General features: G+C 36.7%; 1 protein-coding gene across 1 annotated transcript in view; it reads left to right on the top strand.

The window, feature by feature from the left end:
• Positions 1 to 25,679, top strand: part of ANKRD31 (ankyrin repeat domain 31) — a 61,996-nt gene that overhangs the window by 30,923 nt on the left and 5,394 nt on the right. Inside the window, 9 exon segments of the mRNA XM_059492000.1 lie at positions 845 to 1,030; positions 1,816 to 1,958; positions 4,551 to 4,710; positions 5,238 to 5,320; positions 6,079 to 6,160; positions 8,272 to 8,368; positions 11,968 to 13,027; positions 16,320 to 16,460; positions 17,042 to 17,138. Of these exon segments, the coding sequence (XP_059347983.1) occupies positions 845 to 1,030; positions 1,816 to 1,958; positions 4,551 to 4,710; positions 5,238 to 5,320; positions 6,079 to 6,160; positions 8,272 to 8,368; positions 11,968 to 13,027; positions 16,320 to 16,460; positions 17,042 to 17,138 (2,049 nt within the window).

The raw sequence follows: 25,679 nt of genomic DNA, 5'->3' as shown, positions 1-25,679 counted from the left end.
TACCTGAAGCTTCAGAATTAGAACCTCTCTGATGACCACATGATATCATTAAAGTGAATGTTGTTTGCTTTGTGAACCAATAAGGCAATAAATCAAGTTTATTTGCACTTATGGGTCCAATTGTGCACAGGTTTAAATGATAGATTATCTATGCCACTAAACATTACTCAAAGACTTGTAATCTACTTCCTAAGAAGCAGCTTACATCTACTATTAAATCTAAGAAGTTTTTCACATCACAGCTGTAAAAGAACTTGTGTGTGTGTATATATATATATATATGTATAATGTATATATATATGTATAATTTGTGTGTGTATATATCTATATATATATCTATATCTTTATATCTCACATATATGTAAATCACACACCTATCTTTTCCCTGATACAGAATAAGCAACTGGTAAGGAGTGGTGCAATATAAAGTCTCCACTTCTATAGTTTTTTACATACCTTTACATGTGTAGTTTTTGTATTTAGCAGCCAGGTAACTTGAAAGCTGTCCATGGAGAAACCTAACGCATTCTCTACCTCTGTACAGTATAAAATTTCAACCTTCTTACCTTTGTTGTGCCTTCCTAATTTGTTGTACCCTTGTTGAATCATCTAGGCTTTAACTGGAAATTCTTAAGTGTAGGATCCGCTTGTCATTTGACCTGTTGCACAGGACCTACCACAGTACCTTTTAACTTTCTGTTATATTCACTTAATGTTATTGAATAATTAAAGCAAGAGTATTTACATTTACAGTAATTCAAATGAATTATGAAGTTTAATTTTCTGTTTATACTTAAGCATTCTTTGTGAAAAAAATTCTAATGAACACCCAATATCTGTTTAGAATCTACCAGGGAAGCAGCTGTAATTGTACCTGGTACCTGTAAGACAGGAGCTGTGAGAAAGATGAAAATTAGGAGAAATGGAAAAGGGGAAACTCAGCTGCATATTGCTGCTAAGAGAGGAGATGTGTCTTTGGTGAAGACTCTGATATCATCTGGAATTTCTGTCAATGAGCAGGACTATGCAGGTTTGAAAATTACTCCCTTATGAACTTGTTTTATACTACAATTTTACATAATCTGTAGTATAGACATGTATATATCATTTGCATAATTTTAATAAAATTACAGATTATTGGCTTAAAATTTTGAGGAGGAAAGGAAGCCATTAAACAAGTGCAAGCACACTGAATGAATACATAACTTTCATGTCAGTATGGAGGTAATGCTGACTATTTCTCAGGAGGGTCTTTTTACTCTGCTGAAGAGCATGTTTTCAGAAATGTGTACAGAAATGAACTTTGAGTTTGGTGGATCTTATGTGCATCAGTATATGCATGTGTGAAGCACATTCAGACAGGTCTTATTTCTTTAAGAAATAAGGAAAAAAACAGATGACAAGATTATGTTTTGCTTTTTCCTACCTAAATATATAGCTTTTTTCTGTTTTCATAGTCTCATAATGGATACTATTCTATACTATCAAGTCTGGCAGACTTAATATTATAAAATGCTTCTAGTATTAGAAATCAGATTATTAATACTGTGCTCCTGAGTTTTTAGAGTTTTTCTACTCCAATTTTGTTTCTTCTATCATTTTTCTACTGCAGTAGAAAAGAAAACAATGTTTTTCTGCTTAATATTAGATGAGTTTTTCTTTGAAGTAAACTGAGTGCACACAAAATCATTTACCTTCCTGATGATTATTTGTGTAAGATTTATCTTAAATGAAGCAAAATGTTGAGTTACTAATTAGTGACCTTTGTGGATCTTTCCAGATCAGATGCATACTGTGTTATCTTGCTTTTATTAGGTTGGACAGCAATTCATGAAGCCTCTAATGGAGGATTTACTGATGTGATCTTAGAATTACTGAAAGCAGGTGCTGATGTTAACAGCAGAAGTCTCTGTGGTGTTTTACCAATACACGATGCTGTTTCAGGCAATTATTTGGAGGTATATTTTTCTTTTGCATAAAATTTCCTAACACAAATTTCCAGCAGAGGGTCCACGAAGCAAAATCCACATTTCATTGAAGTTACAAACATAATTTTAGTGTAGGTTTGCATTTAGGAAATAAACCAGTATTCCTTAAAGTGATAAAAATCAGAGAAAAATATTCTTCAGTAGTGACAGTTGAAATTTTATGGTTAGTTGACTTGTTTAATGCAACAGACAAATCATAAAAATTCAGAAACTCCCTGTGGTTCTTTGTTAGGTTTGGGCTTCTTAAAAACAGTATTAAAGTTGAACATTATCAATTTATTGATAGTTCAGTGCTGCCGCAGATGGGAGTGATGCACTTCACACTTAAGAGAGAACAAATTATATGCTTTAGTGATATAAAACAGTGAGTTAACAAAGTTCACTGATAAATGGGACAGTTTGTTTACCACAATTCTGTTGTTTACTGCATAGAAACAGGGTTCCAGCTGTAAGGAGGGAACCTCCTGTTGAGTCACCATGTTCAGAAAGGACCCCCTTGCTTTCTAAACTCCTTCTCAGGTGGCTAGATTCAGACTTCATTCCAGACTCAATCAGCAATTTATGTCTAGAGGACTGTACGTTCACAATCAATCCTTTCTATCACTTAGCTAAGATTTCAAAGTTTAGCATCAATTATGGAGAATCTGTTGTGACAGGAATTTCTGTGCCTCAAGGAGTAATGCTGAGATGTGTCCCTACTCAAAGGGAGATCCTGGTGTGCAGCCCATTACTGTGTGAGAAAGCTCAAGGGGCCCCGGGCTGGGCACTATTTATGAAGTAAGGTAATTGACTCACAGTCATATTTCCACACCAATAAGATGCCTGGGTCACTGTTGACAGTGCCCTTTTTCCCCCCCCAAAGTGTGGAGTAGGCTGGATGCATGTATCACCACTGCTCCTGGTGGTTGTGGCTTAAGCAGGAGAGGAGAATAGCACGTAGCCATAACGGCCTCTGTCATTGATGGGACATCTTTTCACTAGCTTAGCTTGCCCAAAGCCCTGTCCTACCAAACTTCAAACATTTCTTGATATGGGGTAGCCACAACTTCTGTGGGCAATCTGTTTCAGTGTCTCACTACCTTAATTGTAAAAAAAAAAATTTTGTAAAGAAAAGATTCTGGTCTTGTTTAAAAAGAAACAATTTTTTATTAACTGGTTCCTTCCAACCCAAACCATTCTGTGGTTCTGTAAAACAGACTGTTTTCATTAGAATGGACCTGCAGTGATCCTCTACTCCAGCTGCCTGATCCCTTGGAAGCCAACCAGAGGTTAAATCATATTAGCATTGTCCAAATGTTCCTTAACCATTGACAGCCTTGGGGCATTTGCCTCCTCTCAGGCAAACTCCTCTAGCACAGCTTAGACTCATTCCCAACTCATCTGTTGCTGGACCCCAGGGGGAGAAGATGGGTATCTCCCTCCCCACTTCCATGCTCAGGAAGCTGCAGAGAGCAGTAAGGTCTCTGAGTCTCCTTTTGTCCAAACTAGACAAGCCCAAAGTCCTTAGCAGCTCACCACAGAGCATGTCTCTCGGCACTTTCACCAGCTTTGTTGCCCTCTGGACACATTCAAGGACCTTCACATTCTTCTTGACTTGTGGTGCCCAGCACTGCACAGAAATAAAGAAAATGTTCTTTTGACAGAGTGAGTTCTGGGGAACTAAGTGTAAAGGTGATGCCAAATTGGCTCAAATATACTTCTTCTATTTCTGTCAGGACAATTCATATTTCATCACATTTATCTTTTTCTGTGACCAAGGGTAAAACAAAGGGGATGAATTCACACAGGCTTGGAGCCAAACTATCAGTAGGATTCTTGCAAAGGTATAAGTGTATTATGCAGTATTTTGGGGGAAAACCAACAAGAGAACATCCTGAACTTTGAGTCAGCATTCTTGTTCTGATGCATTTTCCTACTTACCTGCACTCTGAGTGTAAGAAATAAGAAGAAATGCTAAAGCTGAAAAGTCATACATATGAAAATTCTTTTACCAAGGTCTGACCTCATCAGTACTTTCATATGATTTGAATTCAGGGAGTAGATGATTCCACTGATGCCACTAATCTGATTTCCACATTCTGCGATTAAGCAAACTTCAAGATTTTGGAACTAGGAAAAAAATTACCAGTGCATGAAACCGAAACCAATTTTGAAGGAAGAAATGCACTTCTATTCTGCGCTTTGGTCTTAATGCAATTGACCAGCTCCTCTTAATTTAGATACATGGTGTTTTGTAATTGTTCTGTATTACCATAAAATCATAAAAATTAGTACTATAAAAATTATGTGTTTTGTGAAAATTTGTGAGTTATTTGTGTATTTTAATGGAAAAATGCAAGAAATGTAAGATAGAAATCTGTGTTGACAATAGCCAATTGTTTGGGATTTTTTAATTTGTATTGCAGGTATAATGATTGTAGAGTATCTTATTTACTTATATACTCTCTAGAGTATCTAGAGAACCTGTATTATTTGTGATGTATGTTAGATATAACACATGTAGTTGTATAGTAAGTCCACAACAAGAATTACCACTGTACCAATAACAAAAATACATAATAGGCAGCCAGGATTCTGCTGCAGCATGGAGCAAATCCCAATGAGAGGGATGGTTCAGGAGAAAGTGCTTTGAATCAAGCTTGTGATGAAGAAATGAAAGAACTGTTGAAGTCGTATGGTGCTACAGACTCTGTACTTCCTTTTCAAACTGTTGAAGTTACTGGTATGTAATATAAATCATAGGATTACCCTGCAGTCTTAAGGAAAAATCATACATTCAAGTAGTTTGACACAGATATTTTTAATTCCATTAACTATTGAATGATATTTATTTATTTATTTATTTACAGAAAATAGCATGTGTGGGTGGGTTTTGTTTTTTTCTGAGAGAATGAGAAAAAGAACATATTTGGATACTCAGATTTATGTTATTGTCTGTATTTAAAAAGAAAAAGAAAGAAAAGAACATATTTAGAAGAAGAACATATTTGGATATTCCGATTTTTGTAAAAAGAACATATTTGGATACTCAGTTTTTTGTTATTATCTGTATTTCCCTTCACAGGAAGGGAAATGACTAGTTTTGAAAGTGGTGGCTTTCATTTCTTTATGCTACCTAAATTTGATCTCTTTTGCGTATACAAGATACTTTTGATTAGTTGATTTGCCATTGCATCATTTTAACCTATATTATTATGGTGCTCCTGCAAATTAATTTTAAATTTTATTTATTTTTTCTTAATTGTGGAGAGGAAAAATCAAAACATCATTGTTATGACTGCTATAAAAATGATGATGCAGCTTTGGAGACACAACATGAGGAATACAGTGTGGTAAGTATAGATTACAGTTTTGTTAAACCGCTCTGTGGTGTACAACTGCATAGTGACATTTGATGACTGCAAAATATAATTTAAATAAATAATCTATTGAAATGTATGTAAAAACAGCATTATGCAGAGAGTTATAGAAGATAAGTTGTGATTTACATAGATGAGTATGTTTATAATCACCTCTCTCTGTTCATAATTCCTGTGCATTTAAAATTATTGCGGAAGTAGTAGTCAATACTGACACAGATTTCTTATTGCTTATAAAAATAGGAAAAAAGGTTGTGAGATCTGAAGCTTTTAATTGTGTTTCCAGAATGGTTCTTTTTGAAACAGTAATAAATTACCATCATGATAATGAAGATATTTAGATATTGTTTATCTTACCACAAAACATCAAGGAAGATTTTTGCACAAATTGTTAGCTTTTCCTGGTGTCTGTAACCTGCGTTGTCTAGATGATGCTGTCATGGTGAAATTCACTGTCCAATCTTTGCTGTGCACTCTGAGGTTTCTGGAGGACTCTGAGCATGGACTAGTTTGAATGCCACAGCAAACCCAGGCTGTGACAGCTCCTTGCAGAGCATGTTCTTGTCACTGTGTACCTCTGTCCTACCAGTGCCCCACTGCCTTTACACAGTAATCCCCAACCTGGAATTACTTGAGTCTACAGCACCTAAACTGCAGGCCAGGTGTCATGGCCTGTTTTGTATGGTGCACTTGGCTCTACTTCTTACGGTAATTTCGGTGTTTGTTAACAGGAGTCTGTTGGTGCCATAAAGGATACAGAAAAGAAGCAGGAGGAGCTGTTGCTGTTGGAGTTGAGAACTTCAAAAGATGCAGGTAGACATAAATTGAAGTGTTTCACATATTTCTAGTGGGTAAATATCTTTGGCAATATAACTGTTTTTAAAACATTATTGCACATAATATATTTGAATCTCCTCTGGAAAGTACAGCTTCAGAGAATAAGATTTTAATAACACCTCTCAGGAGTGGGCACTTCCCAGAGTACTTTCTTGTACGTACGCAGGAATGAACAGAAACAGGAATTATGACAAAAAAGTAAGGCATGTCACTTGGAGGCATGTGTCTCAAGTAAACCTGTTTATATAAAAAGGGATCATTAGATAAGAATGCATACTTCTGGCAGCATTATTCAGTTATGAGCACATGAGCCCCTGCACGACCAAGAACAGCTATGTCTGTAGGTGAAGTAGCAGATGCAGCATTTTTATTCTGATGTGGCTAGACTTCCAGGAGCCTAAAGTAATTTATGAGAGGAAAAAAGAGAATTCTTTACAGCAGACAGTGTGAATGATGGGCACTTTAAGAGATGCTGATCCCCAGAGGTGTAATTTGTTTTAGGCTATCAAATCTCAGTTTAGATTAATCTCAAGAATTTACTAAGTCACAGTGACTTCTTAGGTGATCGTGATGCTGCTGCTGTGTATCTGTTGAAGTCTGTTGTATCCGTGCCTTGATGCTTCAAGAGGCATAGCTTCCTGGCAGAATGCCTTTGACCAAGGTCTCTCTCCCCAGCTGCCCTCACCCATCTAGGCAGGGCTGTGTAATTGGAGCATCTCATACTCATGAAACAGTTTTGCTTCCTGACAGAAAGAAAGGGTTTGTTTTTAAATTTATATTCCTAAATACAGGCTAAAGCTTTCTAATGGTATTTACAAGTAAATTTATCCCTTTAAAAATAAATGTGAAATATGGAATTATATAGATTGCTTCCAACTCAGATTTATGGGATATGGTTAATTGAAATAGGTGTTTTCTTGAAAAATGTTTGACAGATAGGTAAATGATACAACAGACAGACGCCCGTGCACAGACATCAGTGCAATTTAATGAATGAGCAAAAAGAACTATCAGACTTCTCCTTTTCAGGGATAATCAGACTTCTCTTGTTCAGGGGTATGAGAGAAATTAACATGGTGATCTGTTACCACTACTGACAAAAGCATTAGTAATGTAGCACCTCTTAAACTAAGTCATAGTCATTACTATTGATGAGGCACAAGATTGAACTAGGACAGTAGAAAGTAGACTAAAATCTCAAGGTATTTCCATGCAGTGAAATCTACTATAAATAACAGATACAAAATTTATATTAAACTGCCTTAATAAAAGCAATATTTACATGTTACTAAGTAGGCAAATACTGGTAGGTACTGTGAAAAATATTTGGGGAAACATTTTACAAATTCCAATTTAATATTGTAATTTCTCATCTTTTCCTGATTATGTAAAGCTTGTATTGATTTTTAGAGTTTCAGGAATTAGGTTACAATTTTAGCAAATTATCCCAGTGGTATCCACTGGTTGGGACTTCTAACCCTCATTTATATGTCTATGAGATAGGGTGTACAAAGAAGAATTTATAATTGCTCTTCTTTATAATTTAACTTTATAATATGAGTTAGAAACTATGTAAAACTGGGACAGATATGCTTTTACCATTGCATGCAACTTGAAACAGTCTACGTTCATTAAGCTATTTCATAATACTTCAAATGAAAGGTTTAGGCACCTTATTAAGATTGTGTAACTTCTGCAGGTAGCCTCAGTATAATTGCCATGTTATGTAGCTACTTGCAACACAAAGAGCTTGAAAATTTTCAGGGCTTATCATCCATAGGGCAGTTCTTTAATTAATTCCTTTTTCCTCTTAATAATTTCCTAAACAAGGTACTTGCACTTCATAATTTTCTAGTACTTCTGCTAATTCTTTAAAGTTAAACTTGTATTTAATTATTTCTATGAGAATTTCATTAAAAGTGCTCCAATTGTTAGGAGCTACCAGCATGCATTACAGTATAAGATACTGCTCTAGCAGTGTCTTTATACTTTGGCTGTGTACTTGCTACACTGAAAATGCTATTAATGAAATTATTTCCTACTTCTTATTACCATCATAATTTTGATTATTTCAAAATATTGAACAGATGTGTATATCCAAAGGCTATCTCAGATACAAGACACTTTGAATGAAATACTTGCAAACCAGAAAACAGAGAGGGATACCCTTGCTAAAAAATACAGGTAAGTAGAATGCAAGGATTGTATTCATAGAAAGCTGTTCTTTGCAGTAGTAGTGATAGAAGTTGTTAGGAACACATAGTGGTGTAAAAGTACATCTATGTGGTTTTCATTCAGATTTTTTGGAAGCGTGATCAGTATTGGCTTCAGTTACCTCAGTTACATGAAAGAAGAACTTCAGGATTTAGCTAATGCATAATAATCAGCAAACAGTGAGGTTGCTGTACTCACAGTGAGCATTGAAATTAGGTAGTGAATGATACAGAATGTGTGGAAAAACACAGAATGACAGAATATGCTGAGTTGGAAGTGACTTACAACGATCATCGAGTCTAGCTCCTAGCCTGCACAGCACTATCCCACCATGTACCTGAGAGCAATGTCCAAACACTTCTGTCAGGCTTGATGTTGTGACCACTGCCCTGGAGAGCCTGTTCCAGTGCCCAGCTACTCCCTGTGTGATGCACCTTTCCTCATGGCGCTCCTTTGGACACTCTCTAGCCTTCCCTGCATGAGGCTGTTGTGGCACCCAGAGCTGCCCCCAGCACTCGAGGTGAGGCTGCCCCAGTGCAGAGCACAGCAGGGCAATCCCCTCCCTTGCCTGGCTGGCCATGCTGTCCCTGATGTCCCCAGGACACGGGTAGCCCTCCTGGCTGCCAGGGCACTGCTGACCATGGTCAACTTGCCATCAACCAGGACCCACTGGTCCCTTTTCATGTTGCTGATTCCCAGCATCTCATTTCCCATTCTGTCCATACGTCCAGGCTTGCCCCATCACAGGTGCAGAATTCATCACTTTCCTTATTGAACTTCACATGGTTGGTGATTGCCTCATCCTCTGATTTATTGAGGTCCCTCTGCAGGGCCTCCGTGCTCTCAAGGGAGTCTACAGCTCCACCCAATTTTGTATTGTTAGCATACTTGCCTAGTATCCCTTCCAGTTCTGCATCCAGCTTATTAGTGAAGATGTTTAGACGTTTAAGAGCACAGAACCCTGTGACAGGACACCAGCCTGATGTCATCCCATTCCCTAGAAGCCTCTGAGCCTGACCTGTGAGTCAGTTCCTCACTCATTGTGTGATGTGTTTATCTGGACATTTTGTTGAGAAGGATCCTGTGAGAGATGGTACCAAAAGTTTTACTGAAATCCAAGATTACATCACTTGGCTTTCTTTGATCAGCTAGGTAGTTACCTTGTTTTTAAAGGAAACCAGGTTTCATAAGCAGGACTTTTCTCCTCATGGAACCATGATACCTAAGCACAAATTAGGAAATGAGGGTGTTGAGCAATTACATTTATTTTGCAGTGTCATGGAGGAAAGTAATAGCAGCTCAAGACACTACTTGGAGTGTCCATGACTCTGATTTGTTTCTTCAGGACTCCTAGGTTAGGAGTGTTTAGCCAATGGCAAACAAGAGCCATTTAAAGAAACGCCTTGAAGCATGCTTGCAGGCATTCAGTTTTTGTGAGAACATTTAAAATGTCAACAGGGACTGTGTGAATTAGGAGCTTCATGATGCTAGCTCTCACAAGACCCCTTTTTACTTCCTTCTGAGAAGTACTCAAGGTTGGTCATATGGTGAATGCTCACCTAACAATGTAGCATCCTATTTAACAGATGCTTCTAGGCCAGGTGATGAGGATGTTTCCATTTTTGCTTTTGTGGGCAGGATTTGGTTGGTCATGTAAAAGCAGCAGCATAAAACTTTCAGGTAGTCCCATGGCAAAATATAAAGGCTGGTTGGGTTGAGAAAAAAGACTGAAATATTTCTGTCACAAGCCATTTTGCCAGCTATAAAATGTAAGATACACATATTACACAGATAATTTTTAAAAAAATGATTTTATGAGGAGTTGGAGTTCCAAATCATCCTTGTGGGCAAAATAGTGACTGAGTTAAGAAACAAGGACAGTAAAATTAATAGCTACATAAACTTGTCTGTTTTCTAGTATTGAGATTGAGTCTGTGTTCCAGAGTGAAGTGGTAAATGTTTCTGGGTATTGCAGATATCCTGCAGCTAATATAACAGCCATCCATCAATAGTAATAAGCTGTATTCCAAATCACATTATATTTGCTTTTTATTATTTTTATAGTCAACATCTTATTTTTAATTAATTGGCTTATAACTTTTGTCACACAAGTCATAGAAGATCATAGGCATCGTCACATTTTCTATCTTCCAGTTGTTCAGTTAGTTGGCCCAGAGAGAGATACTACTTATATTGTTCCTTTTCTGTACTTAGATATAGGTGCTAGCATCTTCTGTACTAAGGTACTAAGATATATCTTTTACCTGAGAAAAATTTACAAAAAAGAAGTATTATAAGTTACTTTGTCATTTTAGTCACACTCTCTTTGCCTCTTCAATTGCATCTTTTTCTGTACTTGTATAGCAACAAAGCAATAAAACTTCCCAGAACAAAAACTGCTAGAGAAGTGTGTAGAAGCCTCACTGGCCTGTGTAAAAGCCCACAGTTGTCATAGATTACTTAGTGACTAATATGCTAATATTATGCTAATATGTTGATGGTACATGTATTCCAAGCACATGAGATACCAAGCAGTATCACAGTACAGGCAACAATACTGTCAAGCTGGTTTTTTTCTGTCCTTGTTCTGAGACATCTAGTCTTAGTGTACCTTTGTTCTGTTTGTCTCTTTTGAGACTGGTATGGTGTTACCTGCCATGGCATCTCTGCAGTGGGTGGCCTTAAAAGCAAGCCATACTGTAGTTCCATTTCCCACAACTTGGGTTACTTCTCTGTCTTCCCAAAATGGTGCTAGAGTCATAGTGATGCCACTTGTCTCATGAAGGAGAATTAGGAGAAAATAGTGTTATGCTCAGTTGATGGCTCTTGTACCAAAGAAAGTAAATAAAGGGGTAAATAAAGGGGTAAATAAAGAATTCTATTCCAGCAGAGGGGAGGTAAAGTCCCCCAGGGAAGGGGTCTCATAGGAAGGAGGCTCAGTCTGGTAGCAGGGTCTGATGAAGGTACAGCATTCCCAGATTACACAGGCAACATCCTAAACTGTTCTGTCCTCTTTACTTAAAGGTCATGCGGCATTATTACATTGGTAGCTTTATTAAATCTTTTGTTGTGTACACCATAAAAAAATCCTTATAGTATCATCCTTCAGGAGCTCATCCTGAACTCGTTTTAAAAGGCTCCAAAGTGGACTTTTGAGACATGGGATTCAATGTGCTACTATGATTTGTGGTAAGAACAGAGCAGTTGGTGATATACTACAGGCATAGTTTTGATTCTTTGAATTAAAGGTAGTATAGAAGTATGAATTCTGTGAATTAAGGAGTGGTATAGGCAAGACTATTTCCAAAGTTTTGATGATTAACATTCTAATGCTATGGAATTCCCACCTGCATCTTAATTCTGTATCCTACTTTGGGATTCTGCACTTCATTGTTCATAGACCTGGGATTTGAACATTAAACTTCATACATGATAAAAATATTGTTCAAATTTTAAATGTTGGCAGATTTTAAATGTTGAAATGTATTCTTGTTCTTTGTTATTTCTATTAACTGTTTTAATTTTGTATCTACAGTAACTACAATGTCTTTATTTTTTATTTTTTATAGGGCTTCAGTGGAATCATTTAAAAAAGGTGCACTAAGGAAGCAATTAGTTAACCTTGCTTCTAGTCAAAAGAGCCTGTTGACTGTTGTCCAAAACCAGGAAAAATTAGTGCAGAAATTAAAAAATTACAGGAAAACAAAGAAAATATTTAATTCATCATCAGAGAAGCAAATCTCAAACTTAGTTACTTTTCATGGAAGTGATACAGGACAAAGTTTAACTGCTAGTGAAATAATGTGTCCTAATACAGTAACATTTAGTATGGGGCTTGGTGCCAGCAGGCCTAATGGAAACAGAGTGGAAGCACATGTCTCTTCAGAAAATAGATTTTCAGCTCAGGAATGCATCCAGCATCCACGCATCTGCTTGGATGAAACAGGAGCAAATAAAGAACCAATTACAAGCAAGGAGGCTTCTGATCATGCTTTGGCATCTGGAAACAGAGTAAGAGAATATGCCTTTGACAACACATCAAAGCTGACAAATGCTGCAGAAGTGACGACATTGCCTTCAGAACCTACTGTTTCCACTGCTAAAACAAAGTGCTCACAGCCAAAAGACATTGATTGTGTAGCAATTGTAGGACAAAGAAACAGGTCTTTAAATTGCACTTCAATGACCAACACATTAAATATTGTAGAACCCCAAAGCACTGTTGTGGGTAAAAATGTCTATCAGACAACCAGTCACTGCAAGCAGGTTCTTTCACATGAGGATCTGCACAGATATGTGAATAAGAAAGAAGCTTTCCAGCAGCAACAGCAGCCACAGCAAGAAACTTTATTAGCATCTACAAAGAACTTCTCTAATACTTTGCAGCAAATGGTCTTTCAGAGTAGTGAGAATTCATTTAATGCCAACCTGATGCTTACTAATATTTCCTCAAATACAGACTCTCCAACAAATATCAGTGAGAAATCTTCACAGAGTTATGGTAGTCAGGAATGGGAACAAAACCAAGTGAGATATGGATGGAAGAGTAAGAAAAAGAATCAGTGGATAGATCTGCTTGAATTGGGAAGAATAAAGCCTGGAGAAAATGTTTTAGAATTCAAACTGCAGGTAATTGTTGAGAAATTATAATAGTAATAATATTAATACTAGTGGATAATAAAAATGCCCCCCACACTAAAACAGGAAAAAGCAGTTCTCATGGTTTTGTCTGCTTCTTCAGCACTTACTAGTGAGTATTTTTATTCATTGGTTATAGATAACTGTTCATGAGTTTAAAAGGAAAATTCTATGGATGAAATCTTCTGTCAGCCCATAATTTTAAGACCCAGAATATTGCATAAGTAAAATTTGCGTTTAACTTTGCGTTACCAGTTTGCTAATATTTCTTATGGCTAGAACCAGAATGGAATCTTTGGCTGATCTACATTGATTTTCATGAAAATCTACATGATTTTCAAGGAACAGGAATGTGATTGTTGTTATGACTTAATGTCATTCTTAGAAACAACTGTCAAGTCCCTCAAGTAAAAAATGTGACATTTGGATTTTGTAGTGCTGTGATTGGCATGAATACATGCAAAATTTCTTGCTTACATGCTTGCTGATTCTGTAAGCATACAGTATGGTATGAACCATATTAAAAAAAAAAAAGAAACCCCTCTCTTTTAATACAAAAGCATTTCCCGTCCCTCCAAATAAAGAGCTGATTTTCACAACAGCTGCTAGGGACCTGGCTTAGTATTGAGCATATGAGGGAATTGTTGAGTGAATTCTGAGATGTGAGCTAGTGTCATGATTTGACACTGGCCAAATGCCAGACATACAGAAAAGTCACTCGCTTGCCCTCTCCTGCCACAGCTGGGCAAAGGAGAGAGAAAAATTTAATGAAGGCTTCATGAGTTGAAATAAGGACCAGGAGAAAACACTCCAAGGGCAAAACAGGCTCAGCTTAGATGTACAAAGAGAATTTATTGCTAACAAAATCAGAGGAGGATAATGAGAAGTAAAAATAAGCCCTTAAAAAACACCTTTTTCCCCCAGCCCCTCCTTCCTTCCCACTGACAGTACAGGGAGACTGGATTTTTGTGGGAATTTTGGTCAGTTCATCACTCAAGGTTTTCTTCCGTTGCTCAGGGAGAGGAATCCTTTTCCTGCTAGTCATGTGGTCCCTCCCACAGGACACAGTTCTCAGTGAACTTCTCCATTCCAGTGTGATGAGCAGCAGTCCTCCCAGACTGCTGTAACCTGAGTCGTCATACGGGCAGACATTCCTCCCCAAACTGCTGCAGTGGTCGCTCTTCCACAGGGTGCAGTCCTCCAAGGACAGGCTGCTCCAGCCTGGAAGCAGGGCCCCCTCTCTCCATAGAGTCTCCCCCTGGACCACAGCCTCCTCCAGGCATCCACCTGCTCCAGCACGGGCAGCTGGTGAATCTCTGCATCCCCCATGGATCCCCATGGGCTGCAGGCACAGCTGCTTCACCATGGTCTGCACCATGGCCTGCAGAGGAATCTCAGCTCCAGTGCCTGGAGCACCTCCTGCCCTCCTTCTGCACTGACCTTGGAGTCTCCATGTTGTTTCCCTCACATGTTCTCATCTCCTCTTCTCTGGCAAGGAAAAACTGTGTTGACTTTGTTTCTCCTCTTCTCTGGCAAGGAAAAACTGTGTTCACTTTGTTTTGTTTTTCTTCTTAAATATGTTATACAGAGCCATTACCAACATCTGTAACTGGTCCAGGCTTGCCCAGCAGCATGTCCATCCTCAGAGCCACAAGGGATTGGTTCTGCCAGACATGGAGGAAGCTTGTGGCATCTTCTCACAGAAGCTGCCTCTGTGGCCCCCCTCTGCTGCAATAAACCAGGCTGTGCAAAACCAACACAGCTAGTTAATTTCCAGGGCAGCATATTGATAAAATATGTAAAGTTCTTTTCAGCCAACTCACCAATTTAATTAATGTAGAAAGAACTCCTTTTCCTACACCTATAATCTCAGGAATGTTTTTCTGCTGAGAGCTGCCATTTTGTGTGGTCTTATATTCTTGAACATAGGGTAGTGCAAGTCACAAGGCTGTATATCAGACCATATCATAGGTGTGGAGACATGCTTCTTTTTTTTCAAGAACAAACATGTAATATTTGTTTGAACTGCAAGATGACTGAGTGGAAGGATGAAAAATTCATTATTTACTGTAATTTTTCGAGACAGTTGTCTGTACTAGCAGCTTGGTGCACATAGATCCTAAGGAATTATAACCCAGTGCTGCAAGTACTAGTGTTTGGCATGTAGAGGAGTCAGTGATCTTTACTAGGATGAAAGTGACACTCATTTATGTCTTGGAAGATGGTGCTACAGAATTCGAAATTTAGAATCCAGTGTGTGTTGCATTGCAAAGATATGATCAGTAAATTTCCCTTCTTTATCATTATAGAGATGTATTTGATAACAACATACAGCTGGTACATAGTCCTTACTTAAGGTTAGCTTTGGGCAGGGAGAATGCAGTTGTTGAATACTGTAGACCTAGGTTGTGAAACTCTGAACTCAGGAACTTGGTTGAGTGCTCATTGAAATATTTGGGTTAATTGTCTTAGTTTAATTCTTAAAGCAACCCCAAGCCAGTGGATATGGTAGGAGATGGTTCAGTATTTTCTGGTGCATCATTCTCTTACTTGGATTGTTTAAGCTTATGAATGATAAGTGACATTACTAGGTTCTAACAGAGTTCATCAAGAGTTAATTGTTGCATTATTTAGCTGCGTTAGTCAAGGGAGGCCAATATGACAAAACCATGACTTACTCACCTATAAACAGCTATAACTTGTGCTTCTGGAGAGGTGTAAATGTTTGCAGAACTGGGCTGCATTAACATTATGAAAGAGGCATTAACAGTAAGTTTGTTCATCCTTAATTTTGCATAAGGTAAGGCTGTTAGGTTCCTCCTAAAACATGTAAGTCATATCCCTTGATATAAGTGAAATTTTTGTGCAAATATGTTTTATGTTTGACTGCTTGCTGAAACTTCACTCTGACATATATATTTACCTCGTATAGCAGTTTCTTGTTGCACAGATTTGCCTTGTGTAACTGCCTGAGTTCACTGTTGCACATTAATTTATTCAAAGCCTTGTTATGTGTAAGAGGAACTAAAATACGAATACAGTTCTGACAAACACACATAGGGAGATATGTCTTCTGCTAGGCTAAAGCTTCCTATTCTGGTGGAATAAATAATCTTTATTTTGTACAGTTTTTGATAGACGCGTTAGATTACTTAACTTTTTTCCAGAGAAAAACAAAATTAGCTGCAGCTTTTCAGCTGTGTTGTTCTTTGGCGTTTTTCATGTTTCAAAGATCTTATATGTGTTAATTTATGAATTGAAATGATTTCTTATTTTTTTTTAGGAATTTAGTCATAAAGCTACACTCTTGAAGAATGGCAAGATCAGAACCAGTAAAGGACAAATACTACAGAATCCAGTTCAGTGGGTTAAAGATCTATTAGGAAGTGATATTTCTGTGACATGGAAGTATGTGTGGAATAAGGTAGGCCTGATTTGATTCCCAAAGTTAGCAATAATGAATGACTGTAACAAGTTTCACTAATCTAATCTCCTTACTGTTATTAAAGCAAAAGAGGGTACAAGCCTGAACTTTAAATATCATCTCACTTTTAATGAATGAGCAGCAAAGAAAGTGCTGTGGTTACATAGTTGTATAGTGAAGTCATCATGAATGTTGAAAGAACATGGAATGCTCACACTGTAAGTTAAAAGGAATTTGAAAGAGTTGCTTTAAAGATGATTAAGACTGATAGAAAAAACTAAAAGGTAGTTTGAACAAAAAGGAACAAACTTACTGAAATATCAGGGTGTCATGCATGATTGTTGCAAAAATACTGGCAGAGTTTAAAGGGCATTACAGATGGGCTGTATTATACTTGGGTTTTTTTAAAATTAGAATTCAAATTAGCATAATTTCTTCTTGATCTTGACAGATGCAGATTAGGTTTACAAGTGCATAAACTCACTTTTAAAAGGAAAGTGAGGTTTCTACACCTATCAGAAAAAAACCCTAAAAAATACTAATTAAAGCAATCAGTTATCCATCTAGATTTCTTTTTACAGGTTACATATCTTGGGACAGAATTGTCAAAATTTAGTGTTGGTGAAACGTCAGTTTCCAGTGACTTGGAGTTACCAGCACAGAAAGGAAATCCTTTGGGTACGTACCTCTTAAAATCTAATATTCTTCATAACTGAAAGCAGAAGAAAATGATTTCTAAAGGACTTAAAGACCAGAATCTCTATTGATTTCTAGTTTTTTTTTCTTGGGTATATGGTTACCACTAATCTTAATCTTGAAATGTAAGTAGTGCCAAAATTTGTACACAAAGTCTAAAAAACTACATTTCCATAAATTTGTTGTGTGAAGGGAATAGTTACTAATTATTTGGTTGTTATGTAAAAAAAATAGTAGCATTTTATAATAGAATATTTCCTATAAAGTGAAGTTTTGAGTAAGCCATTTTAATATTTTTTTATTCTATTGCCCAAGCAACACTAATAATTAGGAGGATACTTAATTCTCTAGAAATAAATAGTCAAAAGAAACAAAGTGTATCGATATGACAAGATGACACTGAACAATTTTTTCAGAACTGCTTAGCAAACTTAAGAACTTCAGTCTAATTTTGATAAGCAATGTATTCTCAGGGAAACAAGTCCCTTTGACAGCCAGTTGTACTTGGAGTCCATAAAGCTTTTAGGCCTTTGGGATTGCTTCTGTTAATTTGATAAGACACTCCATTTCATGTAATCTGGATACCAGGGTTGGTCTGTATTTAACATACTGAAAGTAAATTTAAAGATAATAGTTCAAAAGAGCTAACTTGGTATTCAAATTACTGTGTTCTACTGGTTATGCTAAGAGCTTCCAGAGGCTGAGTTTATTTTTCCTTGCTTCATTAACTTCAAGTTATACCAGGTGTAACTGACTTAGATCTATATTTGGTTTCCAAACTTTTTGATAGGCCTTTGAAAATTTCACTAGTTCTTCTGAATTATTTGTATTGTGAAAAATTTATTATAAAGATTGTAACTTCTAGAACAGAGAAATCTGTTTATTGAAAAACTATTCTTGACCAAAAAAAAGTTGGTCTGAAGATCAGCAAGTGTTTTTCCCAGGTAGTCCAGGGTCATCTGGAAAAGAGTATTTGAGGAAGTTTTTTGTGATATGTGATTTAAGACAATTGCCTAACTGTTAGTCTTACATGGGAAGTTGAGAGGGCAAGTCAAAGTGTTCACAGTTTCAGTTCCATTTCAGATACTACATGGCCAGATATCTAGGACATTAAACAGTGCCTTAAATTGTTTCAGAAGAGGATTAATCTGCAGGGTTGTTTTGTGAGTACAGTTCTGCTCATTGGACAACCCTCAAATGGTTTCCGAGCTCAGTTCATGAGTTAGCTTGTTCCAAGTGCTTTTTCCAGCAGGCACTTTGCCTGCAGCCAGCCTGCTCAAAAGCAGAGGAAAGTTTGCTGGTGTGGATGTGAACTATTCTGTACTGCTTGCCTGGAGACATAGAGTGCCCAGGCACTCTTCTATCTTTCTAATATGCTTAGGGCCTGTGTGTATTGTATAGTAGAAGTTTTTCTGCTTTTCAAAGAACCAAACTTCTTTTTTTGCTTTTTGTATTAATGATTTTTTTTTTCTGTGTGTCCCAGAGCATTGTTAAAAAAGAAGATTGGGGCCTGGGAATTTGAGCAATTTTGGAGGAGAATGCTATTATTTTTAATACTCCTCCCTCACTGTCCTTGTAACTTCCCATACCTTGGCCCAGTGTTCATTGAGTTACTGTATGAAGAGCATAGAGAAGTGGGAAGAAAATGATATATGATAGTGGCTACACCTAGCCATCTTGGTGTAGAATAGAAAGAAGCAGCTACCAATGAAATTTTTGTACAGCCCAGTTTAGGAAGAGTGTCTTAGGAACCTCTACCAAATCAAGGCCCTTTGGCGAGAAGAGAAGGAGTTGCTGTTCTGTGGTGGCTAACACAATAAATGGTCCAGTTTTTCAGCTTGGTTGAGATTTAGAAGTTGCTTCAACGTTTATATGGCTTCAGACTTCTAGGTACCTTAGGGGTGTTAGTTCAAAAACCTTGCAGAGCCCATGAAGTAAAGCAGTCCCAGACCAATGCAAGTATTTAGTAGAAGCACTAGAGATTGCAATTTTGGAATTGGTCATCTAAATCCTAACTAAATTTTATTTTATGTACCTTCTTTGAGTCTGAGTCTTCAGTCTCTCCTAGGATCATGCCAGCAGAAAGCAAGAATTACTGTATTCAAGCCTTAGTGAGAAGTAAACATTAAGCAAATTAGCAGTACTCTTGGACTATCTGTATGCAGGAAAACAGAATAAACAGTTATTTTATACATTAGAATTCCTCCATGCTTTCCAATACTTGTCATAATGTTTGTTAAAAATTACCAAGAATAACAAGGATTCAGAAGCAGATGTCAGCTGAAGAACAGATTTAAGTTGTCAAGCAAATGTTGGTGTTAGGTATTTCACATTGAAATTCCAGCAAAGTGGCTTAAAATAAAAGCTTATTCAGTTGTTACAGTAAGTGTGATGTGCACATTCATTTTGCAGATTGCTATTTCAGGAAGACAGTCTTTGGAAAACAGCATGACTAGTCCAATTGTTGTGCACAGGCAATCCCTTACTGCCTTTAACAACCATTATCCACCTGTAAAGATTAAAATGGCTCTTGTTCACGTGTAGTTCATGAAAGGTCCCAAAGTTGTATGGAAGAAGAGTGTTTTCAAGGGAATCCAAATGATTTCTTAATGGCTGAACCATAAGCTGTTTTGAAAGGTTTATGCTAGTGTTATTTGAGGTATGGAGTATTAAATTTTAAACTAAACTCAGGAGGAATGCTGAAAGGAAGTGGGAAAGTTGTTCTATGATTGTATGTGATATGGTGTGTTTCTGTTTTCCTTGAGGCAAGCAATGAAACACATACATTTAGTAGGCTACTTTTCAAGTTAGAGTTTTAGGGTGTCTGTTGCAATTTTGCCAAGGAAGATATAGATGTAAAAACCCTCAAAAAACAAGCCCCAGTCATCTTAAAGCAGCAACTGCTGGGTTGGTAAAGGAGCAAAGGAAAGTTTGCCCTTACATGTGTTAGGTGATATAAGGCTAAGTGAAAATACAAAGAAACAAATTAAGAAAAGTAAAAAACATAACTTCTCTGTGCATTAAACCATCAGTGTTAAGATACACTTCTTGTTCCTTGAACAGAAGTATCTTTTCATGCTCCTAGGAAAGAATTTTATCACAAGGAGCCACCAGCACTATCAGAATCCTGGTAGTGGCTCTATTGCTTAGCCTCTTGGAAGCTTTGACCTGAGTAATATGCTGCCAAACACCACATCCCTGCCACAAACATAAGTTGTGAGAGCTGTGTGCTGAAGGAGAAGCAGCTGTTGCCAGGGAATTTATGAGTGAGTGTTTTTTTAGCAGTCTAGAAAACCTAATGGTGGATGCAAGGGCTATGCAAGAGATATGAGAGGAAAAAAAAAAGTAGGTGGCATGGAATTGATTTGTGTGTGGGAGGGAAAGAGTGCTGGGGAAAAATGGTTACACTTCTGAGGGTTTAGGTTAGATCTAAATGACCCAATAGCAGCGTTTTTCATACCTCAATATGGTCAACTCTTAGAATTGAACAATTAGAAACATTTTGCTATTTTGGTGTAGTTAACAAAATAACTTTGTGTCATTTTGAGTACTCAGTTAAATGTCTCAAAAAAAAAAAATAGCATGGAGAAATGTCTTCTGGATTTAGGTGGAGAAATATGATACATAAGCATTGCTAAATGATCTTGTATAATCTAATTTAGAGGGTGGTGTGGAAATGCTTCTGAAGATGCTTTGACCTTTATGTAGTTGACCAAGCTTGTAACTTTGTGTTTTCAGTATTGCATTTTACATTGATTGCACTTCAAACCCCGTCTGTAATACTTGCATGATTTTAACAGTGCCTATTGCACTTCATTTGGTATTTTTGCCTCTACTGCCTGTGATTACACTATGGAGGGATGACCCTGACTCACCACAGTGCAAAGCTGGAGTGATCAGCTCAAACCCCAGTGCCAGATAATACTGCACTGGCGAGGGTAACAGTGCCAAGTCAGGTCTGCCGTGGGAGGCAGTAAGACAGAAAACAGAAGTGAATCTAGTCTTTGTCAGTTTTTGGAAACTAAAAGTACATCCATATTTTAAAGCAATTCTTAATGCTTCTGTACATAGACCCTACAGCGACCTTGCAGGGATTAAGCTGACAAACCTCTGGAGAAAATGCTTTGTTATCTTTTTTTTTCTTAAATAGAAGCAAACAGGCTTCATATCTTAAATGACAGATCAGAATATTTGGAGGAAGGTGGTCTGTAAAGTTACAAAAAATAAATTCTGTAGTAGATTGCTACATTTATTTATATCAAAAACCCCAGATTTAATTGCTCTTTGATATTAATTGAAAAGTAACAAAGACTATGGTTTGTAGAAGTTATGTATCTCTGCTGAACAAATGAACAGCCAGATTGACATTTTCTCAAATATGCCTACTATTTGTGTTCTGCTTGGCAAAATAATGGTCTTACAGCATATAAAGTCACTGTCACCCAACCATCTAGGTGCTCAGTCCTGAATGGAAACAGTTACAGCAAGAGTGTAGAGTTATAGTGTAGCAAAAGTAACCATTAGCAGACAGTGGAGATAATACAAAATTAAAGACACATGTTATTAAAAAAAAAAATTAACAAACTGTACATTTACAGTTGTTCCATATATAAATTTTTTGTTCATACCTACTTTAATTACTTTGTCAATTGAAGAAAAAAGGCTGCTGAATATGCAGTATAATACGTAAAAATTATCTACCATCTCAGTTTTGACATCTCTGCCTTGTGAATCTCAAATCTTTTCTGTGGACGTCTAAATATAAGCTTCTCAAGTTTCACAGTTTGACCTTTTTTTAAAATGAACTGTAAAAAGAAAACTCCTGTTTCAGAAGGAAATTCCTTTGCAAGCATATCAGGATGAGTGCTTCAATCAGTCTCTTAAATGAAATTTTGTAAGTGCTATGAGAAGTTTCATAACCCATAGATGGTTTTACTGTATTGGTTTGTCCTCTAGTTCTGTTTCCAAAGAACTAGGCACATACACCATGCCACCGCTGTTTTACTTTGTGCTAAATCAAATCTGAAGGTAAAGCTCAGCTGTATAAGTTGGCTTTAAACTAGTTTACTTTGTGGGCTTTACTAGTCCTGGAAAATGATAGAAGGGTAATCAATTTCAGTTTTCTTGATAGTCAGTTGTCCTCTCTTGTACACCAGTATAAAGTTGTGATGCTGAAATGGCTGACTTAACAGGAGAGTATTTAAATCCTCATGAATCACTCCAGATAAATGAAACTTAGCTATTATATGTGTCAGCTCCTAAACAAGTGTAAAATCAAGCTACTAGAAAACACTGCATGTGCATATTTGCAACAGTCTTCCGTTATATTTTAAATTATAAACTTTTCAGGACAGGTATCTCATATGCATATTTGAACGGTTGAAGATACTTTGTGGCATAATCCAAACAACAAATCTAGCCCATTGTAAAATTAAATATTTTGTGCTGTAGTGTACTCCACATCAGAACCCTAGGTTCTGGTTAGGCTTAGACAGTTAGATCAGAAAGTACTTTCACTAGAAAACTTTATTATTATCTTCTTCGTGTTTTTGAAGGAAAACAGGAAAAGATGATGAATAACATTAATGTTTGAAAAGTCAAGATGTAATAAACCCGAGTTTATTATTTCTGACAAAAATAGCATGGCTTAAGGAACTTGATTCTGTATATCTGAATTTTTTGGACTGGGTATTATTGAAGTAGTAGCTTATCATACTATTAATAATGGCAACAGTGATGTGAAAGAGAAGTACTTGAAATATTTAAAAACCCCCAGTGAACAAACCATATACAAACAAAACACAAAACCCTGACATCTCATATATGCTTTTTCTTCCTTACCTATAGTAGAATATTCATCAACTACACTAAGTCCCCATTTATGTGACTCTAAAAGACAGGGAGATTAACTATATGTTCTTTGTATTTTGTACTTGGAAAGAAAATTGAGATTGTAGACAAAAATGTCTGTCCATAGTATTTTTCAGTCTTGGGGGGATTTCAACGTGCAACTATTATACTGTTCTCTCTTCTTTATGGCTTACGGACAAAATACTTGTAAGTACTTTTCAGAACTGTAAAGTTCCAGGCATTTGCTTTATGTGCTTATATGCTTTACAAAGAAGTGCACAGTTCTGTCTGCAGAATTTACAAAGCAGTATTTTCTAGTAACTGCATACCTTGGCTGAGGTATAGGCTTCCTTCATCTTGCTTTCCAAAATCCTCTACCTGCTGTTCTTTGACTGTCAGCAGGGTAGGAAGTAAAATGTCACATGATTGATTCATACTTGAGCTATGTAGCTAGCAAGAGCCAAAACAAAATCACTTTTCAGAGGGACAAAAATTGTGGGTGGGCAGAGGACGGTAGGGGAAGAAACAACTATCAGGGACTGCATGCCATGGAAACCAATTCTAAGTATCTGATGTCTGCATTTCTTACCTGTAAGCCAGATTTTTCTGACATTGGAAAATTACTTCAGAAGAAACCAGATGATGCTGTGATTGCACAGAATCGTAGGCTAACATAGGTTCAGTAGGACCTTTGGAGGTCTTCAGTTCAACTTTCTGTTCAAAGTAGGACCAGTTTCCAAATTAGATAAATTTGCCTTGTCCAGGCACATTCTGCATATTTTCAGGGACGGGTATTCCTATGCTTAACCATGCTCAGGATGAATTTTTCCCCAGTATCTAGTGGGAAACTTGCTTTTTAAAACTTTTGCCCCTTTTTTTGATACAGAAACTATGTTCTCCTGAGAAGTCCAGCCAGAGTACTTAAAACCAACTCCTAGCTGAGCGCTTTGAACATTGGCTTTCTGGCATTTTTACTTTGTGGAACAAGTGGTAAAAGAATCCTTTGATAACAGACCCATCTTCTTACTTAATCAGGTGCACTATAGCATTTTCATCTGCTTTGGTGGTCCTGTGGAGACTGAGAGAAGACTGAGACAAACAGAACTGTTGTAGATTATCTTCCTGGAGCACGCCTTTTCTTGTCTTAGTTATGAAAGCAATAAATGTAAGGCAGTGTGAGCCACATCAGCCTTCAAGAGGCACTGGCTTCTGCCTGCTGCTTTGCTTTAAACAAACAAGACAGACTGTTTTGACATCACATTGATAATATGAGGTGAAAATATTTAGGAGATTATCTGATGATATTATCTTCGGAAGTGTTTGATTTTTATCACTTTTTTATCTGTTTGATGTTTTTTTCAGGAATACACTTTTAACAAAGTTATGACAAAGCTTTTAAACCAAACAATTCAGTCTTTCAATCACCATGTGATAATAGTGTACGAGAAGGCTCTAGAAGTTGTTCTGAGGTTGTACATAAAACTTAAAAAATAGCTGCTTTAGATTTTACCAGTGCATGAAAAATAGGAGCTGTTGGTTTTTCAAAGCACTTTTCTGACCTGAACTGAAACTTGATTTATAACTTGTATTATGTTTCTTCCAACTTGCATTTCAGTCTGCTATAAACTGCAAGAATTTTAAAGTGTTCTGGTTTTAATTACCCAAGTTTGGAGCTGGAACTTTTTATGCACTATCTTGGCACATTAAGTTCAGGTTTTCTAAAATGGTTAGAAATAATTTTAGAGAACCATTTTACTTTCGAATGAGTATACAAGTGAATCATTATATAATCAAGTCTACAGCAATAACATAATAGGTTAAAAAGAAAGAATCATATGTTGGAAACCTACATCCTCCTAGTCATACCAAGAAATAGTCTCCTCCAATTATTTTTAAAGCAATCTTTGGGTCTTTTAAGAATGGATACTAGTATATGATTTTGTTGATGTTGAGTTAAAAATCATTAATATTGATATTTAAATACGGTGATGGACTTGATTGAGAAACTGAAAGGTAATCTGGACAGCTGTGTAAAAATATTTTCAATAGAAAATATTTTTTTAATAAGAGAAATTGAACCAGCCATTCAGTTTTATTTTAGAAGTACTTATTTTACTTATTTATAAATTCAGTCTTGAAGATAGATTCTTTTATGGGAGGATGTGCATAGTTCTCAGTTAGTATTGGCATGTATGTCAGTTATACTTCTCTCACCTTTGGGGATAAAATCATTTTACATCTATAGCAAAAAAGAGCTACTAAGATGTAAATTGTCATTTTGTGTCCCTGAGAGACTATTGAAACATTGCTGGATTTCTAAAATACATTGGTGGACTTGACGTTGACGTATTGTTAAATGAATAATGTAACAATATCATGATGCACCAATCCAAGGTACCTGAAAAATAATAATTCAGTATATGTCACATAATAAGCATTTGTTACTGTGTAACAGCCACATACCCCAGGATATGTAGGGAAAAAAACAGTTACTATATCAGAACATGATGTACGCATAAGGTTAATGAAAAATAATATATTCGTATCACTTATCTGGGTAATGCTCTAAAGAAGCCTATAAAGCAGTATTTCTGTTGCACATTTTTCAGACATTTAGAAACAGATGAACTATTAACTGTGTGTCTTGAAAAAGCATAACATCTTTAGGTTCAT

The sequence above is a fragment of the Ammospiza nelsoni genome, chromosome Z, assembly GCF_027579445.1.
Source record: "Ammospiza nelsoni isolate bAmmNel1 chromosome Z, bAmmNel1.pri, whole genome shotgun sequence".
Taxonomy (NCBI): Eukaryota; Metazoa; Chordata; class Aves; order Passeriformes; family Passerellidae; genus Ammospiza; species Ammospiza nelsoni.
The sequence above is the reverse complement of the archived record's forward strand: the minus strand, read 5'-3'. Positions and strand labels throughout refer to the sequence as shown.